At 50.8% G+C, this 16,264-nt stretch overlaps 9 protein-coding genes across 9 annotated transcripts; 4 read left to right on the top strand and 5 right to left on the bottom strand.

Moving 5' to 3' along the window:
- Positions 1–381: 381 nt before the first annotated feature.
- On the top strand, positions 382–1,078 carry LCP9604111_4660 (uncharacterized protein; the record flags this gene model as incomplete). Its single annotated transcript, XM_039072384.1, has 4 exons — positions 382–652; positions 832–857; positions 922–986; positions 1,042–1,078. 4 exons carry the CDS (start codon positions 382–384, stop codon positions 1,076–1,078), a joined length of 399 nt encoding a protein of 132 aa, XP_038929150.1.
- A 433-nt stretch (positions 1,079–1,511) lies between these two features.
- Positions 1,512–2,429, bottom strand: LCP9604111_4661 (Mob1/phocein family protein; the record flags this gene model as incomplete). Its single annotated transcript, XM_039072385.1, has 3 exons — positions 1,512–2,028; positions 2,080–2,194; positions 2,252–2,429. The coding sequence occupies 3 exons, from the start codon at positions 2,427–2,429 to the stop codon at positions 1,512–1,514; spliced, it is 810 nt and encodes a 269-aa protein (XP_038929151.1).
- Positions 2,430–3,117: 688 nt separating this feature from the next.
- LCP9604111_4662 (Paf1-complex subunit LEO1) lies at positions 3,118–4,526 on the top strand (the record flags this gene model as incomplete). The annotated part of the gene is made up of 3 exons (XM_039072386.1): positions 3,118–3,266; positions 3,318–3,483; positions 3,537–4,526. The coding sequence occupies 3 exons, from the start codon at positions 3,118–3,120 to the stop codon at positions 4,524–4,526; spliced, it is 1,305 nt and encodes a 434-aa protein (XP_038929152.1).
- A 311-nt stretch (positions 4,527–4,837) lies between these two features.
- LCP9604111_4663 (Zn(II)2Cys6 transcription factor rglT) lies at positions 4,838–6,199 on the bottom strand (the record flags this gene model as incomplete). Its single annotated transcript, XM_039072387.1, has 2 exons — positions 4,838–6,048; positions 6,106–6,199. The coding sequence occupies 2 exons, from the start codon at positions 6,197–6,199 to the stop codon at positions 4,838–4,840; spliced, it is 1,305 nt and encodes a 434-aa protein (XP_038929153.1).
- A 181-nt stretch (positions 6,200–6,380) lies between these two features.
- On the top strand, positions 6,381–8,681 carry erb1 (ribosome biogenesis protein ERB1; the record flags this gene model as incomplete). The annotated part of the gene is made up of 1 exon (XM_039072388.1): positions 6,381–8,681. One exon carries the CDS (start codon positions 6,381–6,383, stop codon positions 8,679–8,681), a length of 2,301 nt encoding a protein of 766 aa, XP_038929154.1.
- Positions 8,682–9,027: 346 nt separating this feature from the next.
- LCP9604111_4665 (putative AAA family ATPase/60S ribosome export protein Rix7) lies at positions 9,028–11,326 on the bottom strand (the record flags this gene model as incomplete). Its single annotated transcript, XM_039072389.1, has 3 exons — positions 9,028–10,914; positions 10,982–11,221; positions 11,273–11,326. The coding sequence occupies 3 exons, from the start codon at positions 11,324–11,326 to the stop codon at positions 9,028–9,030; spliced, it is 2,181 nt and encodes a 726-aa protein (XP_038929155.1).
- Positions 11,327–11,502: 176 nt separating this feature from the next.
- LCP9604111_4666 (ESCRT-III subunit protein VPS20) lies at positions 11,503–12,363 on the top strand (the record flags this gene model as incomplete). The annotated part of the gene is made up of 3 exons (XM_039072390.1): positions 11,503–11,546; positions 11,721–12,084; positions 12,139–12,363. The coding sequence occupies 3 exons, from the start codon at positions 11,503–11,505 to the stop codon at positions 12,361–12,363; spliced, it is 633 nt and encodes a 210-aa protein (XP_038929156.1).
- A 364-nt stretch (positions 12,364–12,727) lies between these two features.
- Positions 12,728–13,607, bottom strand: LCP9604111_4667 (PITH domain-containing protein; the record flags this gene model as incomplete). Its single annotated transcript, XM_039072391.1, has 3 exons — positions 12,728–13,148; positions 13,302–13,413; positions 13,475–13,607. 3 exons carry the CDS (start codon positions 13,605–13,607, stop codon positions 12,728–12,730), a joined length of 666 nt encoding a protein of 221 aa, XP_038929157.1.
- Positions 13,608–13,966: 359 nt separating this feature from the next.
- LCP9604111_4668 (putative ATP dependent RNA helicase) lies at positions 13,967–16,096 on the bottom strand (the record flags this gene model as incomplete). The annotated part of the gene is made up of 3 exons (XM_039072392.1): positions 13,967–14,101; positions 14,160–15,818; positions 15,872–16,096. The coding sequence occupies 3 exons, from the start codon at positions 16,094–16,096 to the stop codon at positions 13,967–13,969; spliced, it is 2,019 nt and encodes a 672-aa protein (XP_038929158.1).
- Between the last annotated feature and the right edge of the window lie 168 nt (positions 16,097–16,264).

Here is a 16,264-nt window from a genome sequence, read left to right on the forward strand (position 1 = left end):
GAGAGGACCATGGAATAGAGGGTGATGGTGGATTGTTCGGGGTTCTTTTTGGCGGCATCAATGGACCGCACGGCTGCAGAGTTGTTCCGAGACCGCGATTACAACAGGTATAGAGCGAAAAGATGGAGAAATGATAGTGAGTTCTTGAATATGCTTTGTTTTTTAAGATATTACTAGTGTGAACTATAGTATCAGATGTTCTACCTAGGTATCCCATCCCTAATGCACCACTAACTAGTCAAAATCAATCTTAACTGACATCCATCTCTGATCTATAAAACGCACGTGATGATAACAGATAAATGATAATAAACGGCCCTGGAGATCATGCATCATGCATTGATTTCATCTCTCTTTCACCACTCACCAAAGAAACTTCAAATGTCGACCCAATCCCTCCCTATCACTCCGGGCGCCTTTGCCGAAGCAATTAAAGAGCTTCCCCTCGCAGTCCTCTACAGCAAAGTCTCCGAGATCACAAACTCCATCGCACACCTGAAGCGATCTAATGCTGAGATTCGTGCATACATAGCAGAAAGCAACGATTCAGAGGAAGACAAGAAGGACCTGGAGTGTCATGCCACTGAAAATGAGGCCGTGATGGTGTCCATGAATGAGCGGATCATGTTACTGAAGACCGAGGTCGAGAATCGTGGACAGCCTTGGATTGAGCTTGATGAGCTTAAGACCGACAAGGAACAGGACACTCTGGCAGATGTACCAGTGACAAATGGGAATGTGACTGAGACTGGAGCTGGAGCTGGAGCTGGAGCTGGAGCTGGAGCTGGAGCTGACGGTGCAGGAGAGGAGTCCAATGATGGGGGGGATCAGGATGGGGTCCATCTGTGACTAATTCGGTGCGTTAGTTATCTGTGTAGTCGGCTTCTTTAAGCTGGTCTGGATTTTGCTAATCTTCAAAAGCATTGTCACCAGTCTGCCAGTGGTACTCGGTTCTATTATTTGCGGGCGCTTTACTGCATTTGCGTGTGGGTCGAAGATCGGCTTATGGCAATTGGCTATGTTTCACTAACTAGCTAGTAGTGTCCATTCTTCACAGTGCATACGATGTGACGCCTGAATCATGGCTAAGAGACGGTTATCCCAAGTACGTTTCCCCAAGCCTTCGGAACCGTCCGCGTCTTCTGTAGCCCTATGCAATCGAGTCACCAGGTCTAGACAACATGGAATACGTCTAGTGAATTGTTCACAACCCCAAGTGTCATTATGGAATTATGATCAGATGACTTTATTGCAATGAAAATATTAAAAACAAGCAATGACCAACTGATGCTGAATGAAGATATGCAAGATCATCAAGTAGAATAATTCACAGCGCATGCTAAATCAAAGCCCCGGCTATGTCATATCATTGCAAATTCGCCCATTTTTTTAAATGGCAGGAGAAAGCAGAATACTAACAAGGTAATACAGCGCGGTCCAACGCCAGGTTAGCGGACATGTCATGGTCGTCAAAGTAAAAACAAAAAGGTGCAACTCCAGACCGGTGGAGCTTAAGTAGCGGCCTGCTGGGCCCAGTGGCCACCGGTGAGCGCCTCTGGGGGAACCCGCTGCTGCTTGATGAACAGCTCAATTAAGGGCTGCATAGGCTCCATCTCCTTATCGGACACAAGCCCATAGTACTTGGAGACAGTCACGAAGTGAACGAAGCACATGTTCAGGACATCGTGCTTGTTAATGTGCCAAAAGGGGTTAAGCCAATGAGCGTGGTACAAATGGGCGTAGCAGCGGAACATCTGCTTCATGATACCCTGGCAGTCCTTGTAAAAGGTTTGTGGGAAGCCACTGGACTTGCCGATCCAATCATCTGGGTTGGCGGGGTCGGAGGGAGTTGTTGATGCGCCATTGGCCTCTTTAATGGAAGATGTTTCAGGAATGCCATTTACTTTTTCGGTAGGGAACATAACAGGATCATGGATCTTGCTGACGATCCATTTCTCGACGCGGTTGATGAACTTCGGCGCGGAAATTTTGGCGGCGCGGCCATCAACAAGCCAGGTGTAGGTCAGCCTTTGAAATCGTCAGCCCCGTTTGAAATTTACCCCGCTATACTTCACATACCGTCCAGCGGACATTGTTGGACAAGTGTTCTCATTGCAAATAGGTAGACCGGTCACACCATTCACCTCCTGGATAACCTGGAGCATGCCGTGAAGTAGACGATATTGTTCAACAACTAGAGTAGAGACATATTAGCATCCCCGCTTCCACGTTGAGCTTCCATATTGCTTACTCTGGTGAGCCAGCCACTCGCCCAGCTCCACATTCTTCGGGCAAGCACAGAGGGTCAAGAAGTTGCCCCTCACATTCAGCGGGGCATACTTCTCCTGGAAGAAGTATTTGGGTCCCTCAGGGTCGTTGGCTTGAGTCTCCACTGACAGACTACTGGAAAGCGAGGGCGAATTTGACATGGTGGCTTGATGCTGGGGAGCAGAGGCCTGTGCTGGGCTTTTGGGGGGATTGTTGCTCTTGTTGCTTCCTCCTCGGCCAAATCCTTGGCGACTGTATTCGAAGATAGAGTTAGCGGGCGATCGTGGCGAGGTACGGCAGTTTGAGAATGAAGTGGGAATATATAAAAGGAAGTGTAGATGTGAATGACAGGAGAAGGCGCCAGGGAAGATATTAGACTTTAGGGAATAGAATGCTCCTTTGTATTTGTGGCGCGCCGGGGGTTTCTTCGTGCAGTATGAGGGGGTAAAGGTAGCAGGGAGATTGAACAGCCTATTGCAACAAGTCCACGACAGCACAGCATTACTTACACGCTCTGGAAGAAGGTCGCCATCTTGAAATTGATCTGCAATGCTTCAAATCAAGAAAATAACAGGGGATGAGGGACGAGACGGTGAGATGTCCACACGTTGAGGATCCCCTTTTGGTCTGGGCCATCTAGACACTAGTCCTGTTTGGGTCCGGGGTCGGAAAATATATAGCCCCGTGCGTCAATTGAATTATGAGAGCTCCGTCGTAACGATAGAACAATTGTCAATACAGGTTGCTTACTGCCAGTATAATATTCAGGAGTGTCACTAGTCCCTTCTTTACCGTCACTCACACTTCCACACATTTATGACTTTGCAACAACGATAGTTTCCATACACCATGTCCTCCTCCGACGAGGCCGTCCGACGCCCTAGCAATGGCAATAAGAGCCCTGCGCACAGCAATGCCAATGATTCTGGCGCCGACCAGATGGATGAAGGCGATGATCTCTTTGGATCGGACGGAGAGGGTGAACTCGATGACATTGAGTATGCGAACCACACCAAAGCGACCAGCGCTAGATACTGATATATTACCAGACCCCACCGCAACCTGGACGACGAACAACTTGACTCCGGTGATGATGAGAATCGCTATGATCGGCGCGAAGATCCAATGGAAGATGTGGCGGAGGAGCAGCAGGAAGTCAATGTTGCTGACCAGGACCTTGCTCGGGCTCCAGTGCCGTTGACCAACGACGGAGAGGTAGGACGAGCTCTACCTTGAAGCTTTGATATTGATCTAACTTCTGGTAACAGATCTACACAATGCGTGTGCCGGATTTCCTCTCAATTGAGGGCGAAGAATTCAACCCCGAGACTTACGTCCCACCGCCTTATCAGACCGCTGCTACCTCCCTATGCTGGCGTAAAGATCCTGCGGATGAGTCTCTTTTACAATCCAATGCCCGCATCATTAAATGGGAGGATGGCTCCATTACTCTTCAACTCGCCTCCGCCCCCCTTGAGCAATACCGCATTGCATCTAAACCCCTCGCACCTCTCACTAAATCCGGCGACTATGACCACAAGCTGGATTCCCACGTTTATCTCGCAGCTGGACTAGAAACAGCTCAAGTCTTCCGATTGACTTCACATATCACCCAAGGTCTGACTATTCTCCCGACCACTTTGGAGACGGACGATGCCGTTCAGCGACTGCAAGAACAGTTGGCCGCTGCTGCTCGTGGTAGCAAACAGACCGCAGCTGGCACTGCGCCGCGCTATGAAATAACAGAGGATCCCGAGTTGGCTGGCAGACGTGCCGAAATGATGGAAAAGGAAGCTATCAAGGCCGAGCGTCGTCGCCAGCAGCTTGCTGATCGTGAGGCCGACCGCGGTCGCCGCCATGGCGCTACTCGTACTGGTCTCAGCGGTCTTAGCGTCGGTGGTCTTGAAGATGGCGGCTTGCTTACGACTCGTCCACGTGCCAAGCCTCGCCGCCAAAACCGCCGCGGCGAGATTTACACTGATGACGAAGAGGATTACCCTCGTGGTGCTCGTAACAAAGAAGACGAGTACGACGAGGACGATGGATTCTTGGTTGGCAGCGACGAGGAGCTTGAGGAAGAAGCCGAAGATGAAGAAGAGGAGCTGGAGGATGAAGACATGGATGCCGAAGGCGAAGATGACGTGGAGACTGCACCTGCCAAAGCTGCCCGTAGCAAGCCAGAGCCTCAAACCAGAGCTGGTACGCCTCCTGCCCGAAAGAAGAACCGCTACGTTGTGGATGACGAGGACGACGAGTGAGTCTGTAGCGTTCTATTTTTCTCCTATACTCTTTTCTTTTCGCGCTTTCGATGCAGTTTTCTTGTTACATATCCACATGGTCCGGCGTCTTCTACATGGACAGGCATTCGAGGGACAATGGGGCTCATTTCACTCTGATTTGATGCCTGTACAACAAAAATTAATGAAATGGTCAATGACATATCAAGTTAGCTTCGTACCAGCGAAGCAACGTAGATTTGTATCATCTGATGCCGAATGGTATATACATATGAAATAATAACTCCACATAATCTCGGACATATTCGAAGTGCTCTAATTAGCCAGATATTTCATGCATTATGAGCCCCCGTGTGCGCTTTGTTCCTCGCAGTGACAGGCTCAACGCCCTCGGGATATTCTGAAGGATCAAAGTTGAATTTTTTGATCACATCCCTGGCACTTCCAACCACACGAAGACATAAAAACTCCTTTTCACTAGAATCCTCTTGATCTTGTGACTGAGCCGGCTCTGGTATAGACATTGAGTTCCACTGTCGGCTTGGATGTTGCCCAGGCTCATGCCAGCGGCGTTGCCGATTTTCGATTTCCATAATCATAGACAGCAGATCTGGCTGCTGAGAACAGACAATAATGGCACCTGGCTCAACGGGACCACCAATGACAGCGCGACGAACAACTTGGTGGAGCCACGATTTCCAAACTTGTGCTGGGTCAGGGCTTTGGAGTACCTCAGACACGTACTGTGGAGGCGCGGACTGCATCCCCAGTTCAACAGGGTCGGTTTGCGCAACGCGAAGCCATGAGTCCGCGACAACGGTTAATAGAGTTCCTATAAACATGATATTTTGGAGGCCCGTTGAGAAGATCTTGGGACAAACTTGACAGCGGATCACGTTCCGTGCTGTTCGTGCAGCAATATATAGCGAGCATAAAGTGTGGGAGTTGACTGGGAAGGAGGAAATGGATGTCATGTGGCTAAGGGATAGGTAGAGGTATGATAAACACGGACACCCAGACGCTGTGGAGTCGGAGGAAACTGAGGTGGCAGGAGATAGCGGCGTGGAAGGGAAAGCTGGAGGGTTGGGGAATGGCATTGGCATGGCCGTGGCTTCGGAGATGGCCGAGAAATCAGGCCAAGGAGAAGATGATGCGGGAACAGGAAGGTTTGACTGTTTTGGACGGTCTGGCCTACACATATGGTTGTGGTCTTCATAACCTGACAATAGATTTGCGGACTGGCACTGTGGCAAATTCATGTTCGTACCAGGCCGCCAGAATAACTGCGGACAAAGATGATCGGTGTCTGGGAAGGAGACTGTGTTTGGACTCATCCCTAATGAAGATTGTTGCAAGTCCTCTGGGCTGGGCCAAATTTCAGTTCCAGATAGCCCTGGGAATTCGACCCCCTCATCGTCTGTTCTCGTCCTTTTCTTGGGTGGCCGGCCCATCTGTTTTTGTATGGAATAGTTGCACGAGAGTGACTGTTTGATGCATCGCGAACAGCCTGCTGGTTCTCCGGAGCATTTGAGCTTCCGTTTTCCTGTCGAACAGTAAACTGGTCAGTGAGGGTTATATTACATCGGCCTGTGAGACTTACTACACTCGTCGCATGCTGCATGTCTTTTTGGTTCTGATAAATCATTCGGGGTAGGCAAAGAAGCCTCTCCCTCATACTCAGTCGGGAGTGACATCTTAAAAAATCGAAGATCAACAGAGCCCTTCAATAAAACATTCTAATGTTGGGCTAGGTCATAGATAGACTCGATAAGATGGGGGCGGTCATGTGGGCGGTGAGCGGCGAGGCCCGAGAAATTATCCTAAAAAAAAAACTATGGATCTACCGCAACAAGACAACACCCGCTGAACGGCATCATGAACCCCAAGGCGGCTTCAAAAAAGCGCAAGGCTGTCACTCGAGATGTCGAGGAGGAAGCCGGTGTCTTTTCCGGTGACGAATTGAGCAAAGGCAACCTCGATGGAGCCTTGTCGGACAACTCTAAGGATCTTTCGGACAACGAAGACGACGACAGCGACTCGGAAGTCGAACTTGTCGACGATTTCAGCGAGTCAGAAGATGGAGAAGAGGAATTGGACAGTGATGAGATCCCCTCTGATACAGAGGACATCAAGCCAGCTGCTGGTGAACCCAACTTCCGCATTGTGAAGGACGCCAACGGAAACGATCGTTACCTCTGGGATGAAATTCACCCGGACGACAATTCTGAACTCTCCGAGGTGGATGAAAATGCTAACACCATTGGCGACATTCCACTGAAGTTCTACGACGAATATCCTCACATTGGTTATGACATCAATGGAAAGAAGATTATGCGTCCTGCTAAGGGCGAGGCCTTGGATGCGTTGTTGGACAGCATTGAAATCCCTAAGGGCTGGACTGGCTTGACTGACCCTAAAACCGGCAAGCCTTTGCAGCTCAGCCAAGAGGAATTAGAGTTGCTTCGCAAGGTGCAGATGAACGAGGTTCCCTCCGAGGGCTACGACCCATATGAGCCTTTGGTGGAATGGTTCACCAGCGAACAGGAGATCATGCCACTGAGCGCCGCCCCGGAGCCTAAGCGCCGTTTCGTACCATCCAAGCACGAGCAGAAGCGTGTGATGAAGCTAGTGAAGGCCATTCGCGAGGGCCGCATTCTTCCTTACAAGGCACCAGAGGATAGGGAAGACAAGGAAGAGGAACTCATCAACTACGACCTGTGGGCTGATGAAGTTGAGCGACCTGACCACGTCATGCACATCCCGGCGCCCAAACTCCCTCCCCCTGGTTACGAGGAGAGTTACCACCCGCCTGCTGAGTACCTGCCCGATAACAAGGAACGCAAGGAATGGGAGCAGACAGATCCTGAGGATCGCGAGAAGGATTTCCTTCCCAAGGACTTTGGCTCCCTGCGCAGAGTTCCTGGATACGACAACTTCGTCCAGGAGAAGTTTGAGCGTTGCTTGGATCTTTACCTTGCTCCACGTGTGCGCCGTAGCAAGCTGAACATCGACCCCGAGAGTCTCTTGCCCAAGCTCCCCAGCCCGGAGGAACTCAAGCCTTTCCCCACTGCTTGTGCCACAGTCTACCGCGGCCACAAGGGCCGTGTGCGCTCTGTCAACGTCGACCCAACTGGTATCTGGCTGGCCACTGGTGGCGACGACGGTACTGTCCGTGTCTGGGAGCTCCTGACAGGTCGCCAGTTGTGGAGCGTGAAGCTCAGCGACGATGAGGCGATCAGCACGGTCCGCTGGCGTCCGGGCAAGGACGCCGTTGTCCTCGCCGCCACTGCAGGAGACGATATCTTCCTCGCCGTGCCTCCGATCGTCAACCCCGAAATCGAAAAGGCCAGTCTGGATCTCCTCGACGCAGGCTGGGGTTTCGCCGCTTCCCGACCGGCCCCTAGTGCCTCAGAGGAGGGCAAGAAGAACACGCCCCCGACCTGGATCCGTCCCTCGTCCGCTCTCGTGGACGCTGGTGTGTGTGTCGTAATCCCCCTCCGCTACGTGCCCAAGACGATCTCCTGGCACCGCCGCGGCGACTACTTTGTGACAGTCTGCTCGGGCGCCTCGACACCCGCCTCTGTCGCAATCTCCATTCACACCCTCAGCAAGCACTTGACACAATTCCCCTTCCGACGCCGCCTAAAGGGTGGTGGTCCCCCTCAGACCGCCCACTTCCACCCGTCGAAACCGATCCTGTTCGTCGCCAACCAGCGCTCGATCCGCGCTTACGATCTCTCGCGCCAGCTCCTCGTCAAGATCCTGCAGCCCGGTGCACGCTGGATCTCGTCATTCGATATCCACCCGACCTCTTCGAGTGCATCCGGCGGCGACAACATCATTATCGGCTCATACGATCGTCGTCTGCTTTGGCACGATCTCGACCTCTCTCAGCGGCCCTACAAGACCCTGCGCTACCACCGCAAGGCTATCCGTGCCGTCAAGTTCAGCAGCCGCTACCCACTCTTCGCAGATGCTTCCGATGATGGATCCCTGCAGATCTTCCACGGCAGCGTTACTGGAGATATGCTCAGCAATGCTACTATTGTGCCGCTCAAGGTTCTCAAGGGTCACAAAATTACTGGCGAGCTGGGTGTCTTGGATATCGACTGGCACCCGCGCGAGGCGTGGATTGTCAGTGCTGGTGCCGATGGAACGTGTCGCTTGTGGATGTAATCTTGAGATGCCGTTGCATGATGTCTGACATTTTTCTGGGCGTTTTTCTCTATTTATTTTTTTTGTGCATAATCTTCCTTTTGTATAGTTATCTTACAAAAAAGTTGGTCCTATAAAAATTTCTACTTAGTATCATATCAGAACAGTTAGGATGATCCATCGTGGCTCAGTAGCGGAAGGGATATAGAATTAATGATCATGTTCAGTCAAATAGCAAATGTTCAAGGTATCTTATGTCCACAATCCCAAGGAAGAAAAAATGGGAGAAAAAAAGAAAAACTCTCTAGATCTAAATATGTAAAGATGTATATCCCAAGAGAAGTACATATACAAATCAGCCTCAAACTCAAACCACACCACCACTCCAATCCCTCCTGAGCTTCTCATACTTCCTCAAGTCCGTAACACTAGGCCGAACAAATGACTTAGCAGCAACAAAGTCAACGAACTTGATACTATCGCGACGCTTGATAGCAGAGTAACCAGCACGACGCAACAAACTGCCCAAATCAGCACCACTGAAGCCCTCACACTCCTCGGCGAGTTTGCGCAGATCCTCACTAAACTCAATAGACACTTTCCGGAGAAGAGTCTGCAAGATCTCGACACGCTCGAGTGGCGTGGGCAGGTTCACAAAGAGAAGGGTCTCAAGACGACCCGGACGCAGCATAGCAGGATCAATAATATCAGGCCGATTAGTCGCAGCGATGACGTAGATACCCTGGCGACTACTGCCGAGGCCATCAAGCTCCGTGAGGAGTGTGTTGACAACACGGGCGGAGGCCTCAGAGAGCGTATCATCACGGCGAGGCACAAGGGCGTCGAGCTCATCGAAGAAAATAACACAGGGCACTGAGGAGCGGGCGCGGACAAAGACCTGGCGAACAGCGCGCTCAGACTCACCGACAAACTTGTTGAGCAGTTCGGGGCCCTTGACACTGATGAAGTTCGCGCGGGATTCATTGGCGACAGCCTTTGCGAGGAGCGTTTTACCGCAACCGGGTGGTCCCCAGAGGAGGACGCCCGTCGGCGCGGTGATGCCGACTTTGGCGTAGATATCGGGGTTTTTGATTGGCTCGACGATGGCGGTGACAAGCTCCTCGCGGATGCCGCCAAGGGCACCGATGTCGGCCCAGGTTGTATCGGGGATTGTGGCGAAGCCCTCGCGCTTAGAGGAGGGTTGGATCTTGGGGAGAGCTGTGAAGAAGTCCGCGTTGGAGACGAGGACGACTTCTGTTTCATCGCCGATGGGGGTTTCTTTAGCGTGGATAATAAGGCGGCGAAGTTCGCGGACTCGCGGGCTGATATCGTCTTCGCCTTCGATTTCCATCTCCATTTCTTCGCCGCTGTTCGACTTGAGGATCTGGAGATACCGCTTGATGGCAGCTGAGCCGGCGGTCGAGACGAGATCGTTGAGATCGGCGCCCACGAAGCCGGGGGTGCGTTTAGCTAGCGTCTTGAGGTCGATATCGTCTGCCAAACGCATTTTGCGGGTGAGTGCGCGTAGGATCTGTTCTCTGACTGGCTCTGAGGGCACGGTCATGTTGATTTCCTTGTCGAAACGACCACCACGACGCAGAGCGGCGTCGAGGCTGTCTGGGCGGTTGGTTGCCGCGAGTACGATAACGGGTTTTCCATCTGTCTTGTCGAGGGCAATATCGTCCATGCAGGTCAGTAGCTGCGCGACGATTCGCTTTTCCATCTCCCTCTGAGCGCTCTCGCGCTTCGGCGTAATCGCATCGATCTCGTCGATGAAAATGAGACAAGGAGCAAGACGCTTGGCCTCTTCAAAGTACTCGCGCAGGGCTTTCTCGGACTCTCCCGACATTCCTGATACAACCGAAGGCGCAGAGATTGAGATGAAGGGCACACCCAGTTCCGCTGCGAAAGCGTTCGCAATCAACGTCTTACCGCAACCTGGCGGACCATGTAGCAATACTCCGCGCGGGGGCTGCACGTTTGATGATAGATAGACCTGCGGCCGGGTCATGGGTAGAATAATCAAGTCCCCAAGTTCCTGAACAACATCATCCAATCCACCCAAATCGGCGAGACTGACATGTGTTGGTGGCGAACGATCTGCAGGCTCAGCTTTGCGTCGCTTGGACACAGATTCTCCGCCATGCGTTCTTCTCTTGGAGGAGCTGGGTGCCGGGGTGCTAGCGGCTTCGGTCTTTTTGGCCTTCGTTGTTGCCCACGAGCCGACGACGCTTTGGTTCATTCCATTGGGTTCCTGATATAGCAATTCCAATCAGATTTTCCGTCTGATTCGAGTAAAATATGCGCGGTGCATCACCTACCGTAGCAGCAGGCTCCTCGAGTCCCTCAAAGTCCCCCTCCACGGAATCCTCATCATCTTCACCCATATCAGCTTTGATAACCTCCAAGACTCGCTCAAGACTGTCCTCAATGAGTCTCTTCGGTTTGCGATTCAAGCTTGAGTTTGATTTCTTAATTGTGTCATAAATCGCTGGGACCGATAGTCGGATGCGCCCAGTCTCGGACTGGTCGTCGATAATCTTGCGCACGATCTGGTAGACCTGTTTTTTTTTTGGGTGAGTCAAAGCCACAAAGATTCATTGTATACACACCTCACGGTCCAGGCCCTGACTGAGGGTCGGCCTGCCTCCCTTCCTAGCAGCCATGATTCGATATGGTTGTTATGCAAAAAAAAAGGCCGCGGGCCCGAAATTTCGGAGATTGGAATTTTGAAAGATCGGTTGAAAATTACACGTAATTACGCGCCCGTTACATAACGTCATTCATGTCTAGGCCCGCATCTACTCCGTACATATGGGGGTTCTCCCTTCTCTTCATCAACATGGGAAACTCGAGTAGTTCGCAGAAGATATCTGCCCAGGATCGGTGAGTGCAGCCTGCTTTACTTTATACATACAATATCAACAACCTATTCTCAATCCCGCCTCCCAGGGCGTTCTATTATTGCCCTCACGAGACCCCTCATCCCCACCCAGCATGCCCATTCAGGGAACGCAATAGTATGATTTTAGCTAACCAAACACTCCGTGGTAACTGTAGGGCAATTCTCGACCTCAAGAATCAACGCGACAGACTGCAACAATATCAGCGACGAATAACCGTCCTCACAGACCGCGAAACGGAAATCGCCAAGGAATGTCTCGCGCGCAATGATCGGCGGCGAGCACTACTCGCCCTTCGCCGCAAGAAATACCAGGAGTCGCTCCTTGCGAAGACAGATGGTCAACTCGCGCAGCTGGAGCAGTTAACTGGGCAGGTGGAGTTTGCGCTAGTACAGAAGGACGTGTTGTTCGGATTGCAACAGGGGACGAAGGTGCTGCAGACTATCAACAAGGAGATGGGTGGCATTGAAGGTGTTGAGAGATTGATGGGGGAGACTGAGGAGGCGAGAGCTTATCAGGAGGTATGTGCCTCGTTGTCTCTTGTTCTTGTTCGGTTTTGCTGACGGTTGTCATAGGAGGTGAGTCAGATGCTGGCCGGTCATTTGACGAATCAAGATGAGGATGAGGTCGAGGATGAGCTGGAGGCTCTGCAGCGGGAACTTTCTGGTCCTGAAATCCTGCCTGATGATGTCGTACTGCCGAGTCCGCCTACTGCTGATCTGCCCGTTGAAGAGCCAGTGCCAGAGTCGACTCAGAGAAGCAAGGCTAAGGCTGAGACTCGGACAGCTTTGCCTGCTTAGTGGGGAGATATGTTGGATACTCGTTGCACAGCATCAAGCATTGCATTAAATTGATCCATAGCATTTTTTTTGGCGTTTCAGCTTCTTTGTTTTTGTTGCCTACATTGCTGGTAGAGTTCATGTGTTCTAAGGCGTTACTGGTTGGCTTTATTGCTCGTTGTCATACTCGTGGTCTATATATTATGACACCATCAGTCCGAGGTTTACAAATGATACTCAATATATGAACCCAATTCACTGGAATGAGAATCACATAACATCAATGAAATCTATGTAGAAGTACATAGTAGTAGAATGGTATTGTCGTTAATCATGACGGACCCAAGACACACCAGGTCATACTTCCCCCTCGAACGAAGCCTATCTATTGCCCAGGCATAATACTGCCACCGACACCACTAACACCAGGAATAGAGACATGATCCTGGGGGTTCGCCGCAGCCTCATAAAGGAAATTAATCGGCTCCCGGGTTAACTTCATGAACTGCCCCTTGAAGCCTACATACCCAACCTTAGTCACATCCTCCTCGCCATCACTCCAATTATCCTCAAAGAAGAGCGTAACAAAGGTAGTCGCATTCCAATGAGCGCGGTTCAAGGGTAATTCAAAGACATCGGTGCCGGGTACAGGCTGCGGGACCTCAATTGTTTGAGTCGGGTGCAACTCCGATGCGGTTGAGAAATCCATATCGTCGCGGTTCTTGAACAGCTTTATTGTCTTTGGGGCGGAGCTTGTAGGCGCTGTGTACAAAAGGAGGGAGTGGACGTTGACCTGGCCGTTGAAGCTATGTTATAGAAGCTCGGATTAGTTTGGGGTTGGCGATAACGGTGAGGGGTCAAATTAGTGGGGGTGTGTTTAGGATTTTCGTGACGCGTCGCAAGGGGTTGAACAACCACTATAAAATGTAGGATAGATGTGTGAAATGAGCGAGACTCACGGGATGGTCATGAGCAGTTGTTCGTCGGCATCACTTTCGAGCTCGGGCTTGTCGTTTAGTCGCTCGGCCCAAGTTTTCTGGACGATGGCTGTACCAGAGTTTGGGGTTGTCTCTGTCAAGATTTAAAAAATCGTCAGCAATAGTTGCCTGGTGATCACAATGGTCATGAGTACCATTCAGGGTTGTGATCAGGTCGAAGTTGATCTGGGAGTAAAGGAGGGATTGGATGGCTGGAGTGATATCGTTGGTATGGTCGTGATCTTCACCGTGGCAGTGGCCATCGTGGTCATGATGGTGCCCTGACATTGCAAGATATTGGTATAGATTTGATGTTGTACAAGATGTGGATAAGGCAAAGATGGATTTGGATATTTGAAGGTGAAATGTTTTGGAAGCTCTCCACTCCCGTGACGTCGTTTTATCCCGAGGGATCACATTGTTCGAAGTGAATTGATATTTCTATGTATTAATTTACAATGAGGTAGTATATCTGAATATCTCACTGTACAGTACAATGGCACAAATTGCCTCTGTCGCTTTTACTGCCTTGGTTTCCGTCGATCTATAAAATGCAACCAACACACTATATCTCAATTCCACAGCCCCCTCAAACGCCTGGGTATTATTGTACATGTCCCTCCTCTCTAGCTGAATTCAAGGTGCTGTTATTGCCTGACTCGGTAATAATCCGGAGCATACTCTAGCAGGTAACTCTTCTCGATCTTAGTGACATCGCGGATGTAAGTTTTGTCACCCGTTTGCATGATTTCGTGGAATATGACCCAGTCGGCTTTTCGGTTCTATATTCACTTTAGTAAACCCAACATGTACTTTCCCACATGATCTATGGGTACTCACAAACATCAACGAGGTGGGGTGAGCATGAAGAGTCAGACCACCGCTGACAGTCTTAAAGGTTCCATCTGGTTGCATCTTCGCCGCGTGAGCAAAGTAGCCAGTCGTAAGACACCGCCGAATCTGCTCCGGCTGCTTGCTCAAATCGGCTGTGCCTTGACGGGATGAAAGTGTCTCATCGACTTGAATGCCAAAGCGTTCTAGGTACCGTTTCAACTGGCCTCGGATGCTCACTGCGCGAAGCAGTGCCCGGTAATTCAGGAGGTTGTCGCGACACCATTTTGAGTCTTTCTTCCCTTTGGTGACAAAGGCTTGGTACACGTTGAGGTACGTCAAATGATCGCCCTCTTCAACGGCGAACTTTCGCCGGTGACTCTCGGCAGATCTTTTGTCTCCAGCATGTTGAACCCACACGGTCCCCTGTAGGTTGACCATGGCCGCAATTGTAAGGATTTCACTTAAACAATTGAAAGATGGTGCGGTGAGAAGAACTTTGGCCATCATAGGATCCAGGGCAATTTCTGCCATCCGTACTCCAAGAGGTTTCGTGAGTTTGGCATAGTCGTCAATCGCACCGAGAGAGGACAAGAGCTCAAGTGCACGAATAATAAGTTCTGCCGGCGGAGGGGTCAAAAAGTCGAACCGGACAATATTGTCAATGCCCAGTGCTTTAAGCTGCATAATGACCGGTGCGAGATTTGATCGCTGAATTTCAGGTACGGTTGCCTCCGGCATCTGCTCAAACGCTTGTTGCGTGTACAGACGGAAACATTTCCCTGGTTTCGTTCTTCCAGCGCGGCCAGCTCGTTGGGTGGCGGATGCTTTGGATATTGGCACTGCAGTCAGTGTATCAATACCAGTATTGGGGTTGTATGCCCTGAGTTTGGCAAAGCCAGAATCAATCACATATACAATCCCATCGATTGTGACCGAGGCCTCGGCAATGTTGGTGGAGACAATGACTTTTCGGGTGTTTTCTGGAGTCGGCTCGAAGACGTACATTTGCTGTTCCGTTGTAAGTCCAGCATAGAGTGGCAGTGGAAGCAGAGATGGGGCCTTAGGATGGAGAGTCGCCGCTCTTTCGGATATCAACTGAATTGCTGTGTCGATCTCTTCCCGGCCAGTCAAAAAGAGAAGTACATCGCCTTCTGGTTCTTGGGTATGGATATCAAAGACGGTCTTGACTGCTCGTTCTATGTAATCTTCTGCCGGAGACTCAAGGAACAGCATATCAACTGGATACATTCGTCCTTCCAGACTGATGATCCGACCAATGCTTCCACCCAAATCCGCCGGTTCTGCCTCGGGCCGGTACTCGTCGCCCGCGAAGAAACGAAGAAAGTCCTCTGCTTGGAGGGTTGCACTACTAACAATAATGCGAAGTTCAGGGCGCTTCTTGCGGATCTTCTTCAGAGTTCCAAGCAGCACATCGGTACTGAGAGATCTTTCATGTGCCTCATCAACCATGATTACTGAATACCGCGAAAGCAGGGGATCAACCAGGGCTTCTCTGAGAAGCATCCCATCTGTCAAGAATTTGATTCTTGTTGCAGGAGATGTCAAATCTTCAAATCGGATGGAGTAGCCCACCTCTTCGCCGACTTTGCATCGCATCTCTTCGGCTACCCGCGTTGCAACTGTTGTAGCAGCCACCCGTCGGGGCTAGAACAGAGTTAGTCGGTACTTATTCCAAATATGATTTGATCAGTGCTCACCTGTGTAACAGCAATGATCTTCCCATCCTCACACCATCCTGCTTGGTCTAAATATTGCGGAAGCTGAGTTGTTTTCCCACTACCTGTTTGGCCCACCACAATAGTGACGGGGTATTTCTCAACCAGGTAGAGCAGGTTCTTTTTGTGACGTGCGATAGGTAATAAAGCAGCCGGTTTATACAGAGCTGGAATGAAAGAGGTCGAGAGCTCCTGTTCTGAAGCCATTTTAGACCGAATTTTAGCTGAGAACGAACTCTTCTGGATTTGAGCCCGGTTGTTAAAAGAAACCGAATTGGGACTGGGCCATTCTGAGGTGTCAAGCGCTTTGCAGATTGGCAACTTGGAGATCGTCGGAGTTCTCGCAGAAACATCCAGGGCGATCTGTATAAAGCA

The sequence above is a fragment of the Penicillium roqueforti genome, assembly GCF_015533775.1.
Source record: "Penicillium roqueforti strain LCP96 04111 chromosome Unknown scaffold_10, whole genome shotgun sequence".
In the NCBI taxonomy this organism is placed as follows: Eukaryota; Fungi; Ascomycota; class Eurotiomycetes; order Eurotiales; family Aspergillaceae; genus Penicillium; species Penicillium roqueforti.